This window comes from Aristolochia californica, unplaced genomic scaffold, assembly GCF_029961685.1.
Source record: "Aristolochia californica isolate CCGP_79_NKW_82.1479 unplaced genomic scaffold, dmAriCali1.0.hap1 SCAF_2, whole genome shotgun sequence".
Taxonomy (NCBI): Eukaryota; Viridiplantae; Streptophyta; class Magnoliopsida; order Piperales; family Aristolochiaceae; genus Aristolochia; species Aristolochia californica.
In genome coordinates this window covers 7,672,325-7,678,182 of record NW_027181881.1, presented here as the reverse complement: position 1 = coordinate 7,678,182, position 5,858 = coordinate 7,672,325, and the positions used below count along the sequence as shown (strand labels likewise).

The following is a 5,858-nucleotide window of genomic DNA, read 5'->3' as shown; positions in this document are numbered from 1 at the left end:
ACGAGTAGCTCGAGCTAGGCTTGGTTTGATTCAATTTATCTGGATCTCGAACAGAGTTCGAGATCCAGATAAGGCTCATGTGTGTTAACGAATCGAGCTCGACTGAACCATGGTTCGGTTCAAAAGTTCACGAGTCGGCTCATCAATGGGCTGAGTCGGGACTGGGAGTAGGAGAGAGAGCAAGAGCAAGAGAGAGAGAGAGAGAGAGAGAGAGAGAGTGGGGGGGGTCCGCTGCTTTCGCTGCGTCTGTCGCCATCTACAACTGCTTGTCGGCCGCCTCTGTCGCCGTCGATAGCTGCTCGTCGGCTGCCTCTATCGCCGTCGGGTTCGATTTCTTCTTCCCCTCGTCTGCCTTCGCCTTTGTTTCTGTCGCAACCGTCATCCCCAACGACAGGTCCTCGCCGGTGCTGCTAACCCCCTTCCCTCCGCATCGTCTGGGCGGAAAACCAAAACCTTAAAAATACATTTTAGTAAAAATACATTTCTAGGGACTATTAGTGCCTCATTTTTTTAAAATATTTTTTAATTGAAAATTCTTATTAAAAAAATCATATAATTTTCTAAGTAAGATTTTCCTTCCAAGATGGGCTAGAAAACCTTATAAAAAATTTTTGAATAAGTATTTAACAATTGATGATGTAATACTTTTAGCATGAGGCAATTTTCATAGCAAGACATTTTATTTGATTAAAAATTTATCGATAAGTATTGTAATATATTAGATTAATTATTAATTTTTATTTATTTTCCTAGAAGAGCCAATAAGAGGTCCATTTAACTTTCCTAAGAAAATTTTAAAATATTTCTTGTAATTTTCTAATAAGTCACTAATAGTAATATGATTTTATTTAAAGGTTTTTTTTTAAATATCATAGGAAAAATATTTCTAGTTTTTCCTATAATATAAAATTTCAACCAGGGGCACTAAGGAGGCCATAGTAAATTTATGGCCAGATTCAAAAATTACAAAAAAAGCTAGACAACATTTGGTGTAAAAAAGATTAATATTGGTGTGTTTTAATCCATTATCGAAATTCAATCCCGAACATTCCCTATCATTCTTTTTTTTTAAATATATACATAATTTTATATATAATTTATTTTATATAGAGTATTAAATATAGGTTAAGCTCGAACTCAGCTAGTGCTCGAGTTTGAACTTGATTAAAATTATTAGGAGGCTGAAGCTCAATAACAATTTTAGGCTCGAACTGGAACGACTTGTTGAGTTTCAAATATTTAAATTAAACTCGCTTAAATATAGGCATGGGTCAGACGCGGCTCGGCCCGATGCCACCGGGTGACTCCTCTGCCGTTGTTATATATAAATTTGACTTGTCGCTCTTGTCACGTCAAAATTGATGTTTAATATCTAAGAGGGCAATTTTGTAATTAACTGTGATATTTCTCGCTGGCTTTTCTTCGAGAATTGTTTATTTTATTTTATCTGGTGAGACATTACAGAAGAAGAAAAAGGGTTTACTTATTTGGGATTTATCTCCTCGCTCGATTCTGGAGATGCGTGTCGTCTTGTGTCTTTCTCATTTTCGACTCGCCTTTCTTCCATCTCATATGTAGAATTTTTTAGGGAGAGCCCTTCGTTTCATGGCTTCTCCTTCTGCGTGGAGATCCTCGTGTGAATCTCATTTTAGTCTCTCTTCTGTCTCTCAGGTTAGGAATAGAAGAAGCCATTTTGTTAGAGTTGCGTTAGACGATGCTCCACTCCCCGCTTCTGCTCCTTCATCTTCTACCTACAATAGGGCCAAAACTAAGATTACTCACTCGCTTCAAAATCTCAATTCTGAAACTGTCAAGAAATGTCAAAAACATCCCGAATTCAATTTAACAACCAAACCGGCTGTCTCTGCTGATGTATCAAGACCAGCGGTCCATCCTCTCACCGTGCACTCGCGCCAACGAAGCAAAATCTCTACAGTTTCGCTGAGGAAAGGACCTTTATGGAAGAGAATCTTTTTCGCTTCTAAGAAGGTCAGGAGCATAATGTTGCTAAATGTTCTCGCGGTCATTTATGGTATGTTTCTCGTGTTCTTTCAGCATTTCTATCCGTTCCTCCTTTGTCCCATTTCGATATCCTCTGATGCATGTGTAGACGATCGGGAAACGGATTTAGTTCTGAACTTTCTTGAAGTTTCTGTTGTGACATCATTATTTTGTGTTCTTCGTTACGATGGTCAAATAGTTATGCCACTGATTTATTCTTTAAACTCGTTATTACAAATGGCAGCTGCTAACAGTAATTATGAATTACTAAATGTTTAATTAGGTTCTGGACTTACTTGCGTATCATTTCTTTGGTGAGAAACCATTGATCCATATGTGATATCCTTTTTAACTTAAAGGTGCATTGTTAGCAAGCTGCGATACCTTTTGCATGTAGGTATAGTTGCAAAATTAAATGTTGGTGGGCAAAAAAGTCCACCAGTTTATAGCTTTTATTTTGTTCGTTTCTCAGGCTAGTGTTACCTAAGAGGGAGAATTGTTGTGTGTGACAAAATAGTTCACATTGTTTTGACTTCAAAAGATCTTAAGTTTGTTATTTAGGAAGAAACTTCTTAATCTCAGCTAGTCATTTTGGAAGGAATTGGTTTGATTTTACATAGTAATATAGTATTAGTTAGGAAGCCCATGTTTGTGTCCTGTGTTTCTTCTCAATGGCCCATGTACGTATGTTCTTTAAATATTGCACTAGGTTGTTGATTTTGGCCTGGACATGAGGGGTAGTGTTGGTGGATAAAAAAGTCCAACAGTTTATAATTGTAGATAGTTAGTTGTATAAGAATCATAATTGTTGTGTGTGTGATAATATTACTACATCTGGTTGGGCTAAAAAGATCCTATGCTTAGTTAAGAGGATGTTTTCTAACTTTGGATAATCATTTTGGAAGGAATAGGCCCAACAGTAAACAATTGTTTTGGGATGATTTACCTAAGTGTTACTGGCTATATGATTAAGATTGGCATGAATAATTTCAGTGATCACGGTTTCACAGGTTTTAGTAATTTTTTACTTGGTATCATACACTCTCAGTTGCTTTGCCAGTTTGTAGAACTTACATCATATCTTTATTGGTTTTAAATGAACTTTTTCAGCAAGTAATATACCAGTTGTCAAAGAGGTTGAAGAGATTATGGACCCTGCACTCTTTACAGTTGTGCGGTTTGCTGTTACTGCCATCCCATTTTTTCCCTTTGTGTTAAAGTCACGTGGAGATAGCCAGACCCGTGCTGCAGGGCTGGAATTGGGTTTCTGGTTAAGTTTGGGCTACCTCACACAGGCTCTTGGACTGCTCACTTCTGATGCTGGACGTGCTTCCTTTATTGCTGCTTTCACAGTACGTTTTTTTACTTTTTTATTAAGACTTTATGATATTAATACTAATAAGACTATGATTAGTGAAAAGGCTCTTATGTTGTATGGAAACCTTGGGCAGGTAGTCACAGTACCCTTGATTGATGGCATGCTGGGTCACACTATTCCAGCAATCACATGGTTTGGAGCTATTGTGTCTCTCGTTGGGGTTGCTTTGCTAGAATCCAGTGGTTCTCCTCCAAGTGTAAGCATGTATAGGTTCCTTACTTGTATGGGTAACACATCGTCGCTCACAAAAGTAGTGTAGTGGAGATGAAGAAAGCGTTAAATAGGATGCCTTGGTGAATTGTGTTATTGTCACGTGTTGCATAGGTTCCACTTAGGCAAGTATTTACATTGGTTTGTAATGCCTTCGATTCTTGTAAAATGTTTGAAGTCTTTGTTACTAATTTATGTATACGTACATATACCATTGGATTCTAGCCCTATCCATCTCAACAGAAACCTTTATGGAGATTTAGATAACTCTTTTATTAATCTATATATTGCCGTTCATCCATTTCAGGTAGGAGATATTTTGAACTTAATGAGTGCTGTATTTTTTGGCGTCCATATGCTTAGAACTGAGCATATTTCTAGAGTCACAAAGAAAGAAAACTATTTGGCTCTGCTTGGATATGAGGTGAGTCATCTCCTGTTATTTACTGGCACTGGTTTCCTGCAATGTAATATGCAAGTGCTTGACCTAAAACTCATGATTTCAGGTCTTTGTTGTAGCTGTATTTTCCACAATCTGGTATCTTCTTATGTGTGAGTTTGGTGATGTACAAGAATGGAACTTAACATCTTGGACATGGCCAACAATCCTGAGGTGGCTTGTTTCATTCCCATGGATTCCTGCTCTTTATACAGGCTTATTTTCCACTGGCTTGTGCTTATGGCTGGAGGTAGGTTCTTATTGATTTTAATTTCAAAGATAAACGAAAATATTGCAGAGTGTATTGCCTAATATTCTGATTATTCACAGTTAATATCTTTCTTAGCATCTCATGCATTGAAAGTAATTGCTTCAGGATCTTGTTCTGAATTATTGTTACTAATGGCAGAATTTTGTAATGCAGATAGCTGCTATGCGTGATGTATCAGCAACTGAAACTGCCATAATATATGGTCTGGAGCCTTTGTGGGGTGCTGCTTTTGCATGGTTCCTCCTTGGGGAGAGGTGGGGTACCAGTGGGTGGTTTGGGGCTGCTCTGGTGCTAGGTATGTAAGTTCTTTCTTCATCTGAAAAAGATCAAAAGGAAAAGAAGAAGAATGAAAGAAAGGATGAGATGAATGTACGGTGAAATAATTGACCTAAGAGTATACTATGGAGAGAATTTTAACCTGATGATCTTTTCATATTTTAACTATTCCTCTATTTGGAATCTCTGTCCTTCCCCCTTTGGGCAAACTAAAGCAAATGATCCATGCTTACCTTACAACATTACAGGTGGGAGTATAACAGTCCAGATATTGGGTTCTGCGCCCAAGAGATCCGGAGGACCAGAGAAAGGTGATCAAATTAGTCAACCACAGGTTTCAAATGAACAAAATGATCTTTCTACCCCCGCAATCACAGTAAGCTCTAGAGATGATGTCACAAAGCTGTTGAAGAAGTAAGAGTTTGAAAGCTACTAGAATTGTAAATGGCTTTCCTATTTTAGTTTCTTAATAGAAATTTACTCATCCTGAGATAGATTCTAAAGCTCTACTAATGTATTTATGTACCTCAATGTAAAGTCAAGAAAATTATGAATCATACTTAAAATCTATTATGCCCTCTTGTTCTTGGAATTGGATCATCTAAGTTTCATGAAGCAGCACTTATTCTCTTGTTCTTGGAATTGGATCATCTAAGTTTCATTAAGTAATAATTATTCTCTTGTTCTTGGAATTTGACACCGGACAGGATAGCGATTATCTTGCAGGCGAATCCGAATCCAACTGGCAATCGACGGGAAGAAATGCAAGAGGTTCACCCCAAAACATAGAGAAAACCCTCTCTGGTGTTTGATTCACAATATTCCAGTCAATAATAATTTGCTCTGTTCACAAAACAGAGCCTTAAACAAAAAATTCACGCCCCGACAAGATCCGATTACCTGTCCTCTTTGTGTTGATCTGTCAACTTGAGGTATTTCAATGCCAACACTGTGCTATCTAACAACTTAGTATCATCTTACTCGGCTTCTCCTACATTAGAATTAGAATTGGATCATCATGGAAACGTGATGATCTTTTTGCCTATCTATGATCCTTCATTTATGCTAAGTCAAGTTAAATATGGATCTAATTTGAAGAATTAAGTAGCAAACCACCCATTATGAGTCTTGGTGGAAGCAAGGTCTATGTTGGTAGGGCTCTTTGAAATCGAGTCTTTTTAAGGGTAGCGATGGATCCGGGTTGGGTCAACTTAAACTTTGTCCAACTACCAACTCATGTATAACTTGAATAAAATAAAATGGGTTCTCAAACATTATGCATG

At 37.5% G+C, this 5,858-nt stretch overlaps 1 protein-coding gene across 1 annotated transcript; it reads left to right on the top strand.

The window, feature by feature from the left end:
* Positions 1-1,498: 1,498 nt before the first annotated feature.
* LOC137956764 (uncharacterized) lies at positions 1,499-5,190 on the top strand. The gene is made up of 7 exons (XM_068804380.1): positions 1,499-2,032; positions 3,112-3,353; positions 3,453-3,575; positions 3,897-4,013; positions 4,096-4,278; positions 4,453-4,594; positions 4,824-5,190. Exons 1-7 carry the CDS (start codon positions 1,606-1,608, stop codon positions 4,991-4,993), a joined length of 1,404 nt encoding a protein of 467 aa, XP_068660481.1. The 5' UTR covers positions 1,499-1,605; the 3' UTR covers positions 4,994-5,190.
* Positions 5,191-5,858: the final 668 nt, after the last annotated feature.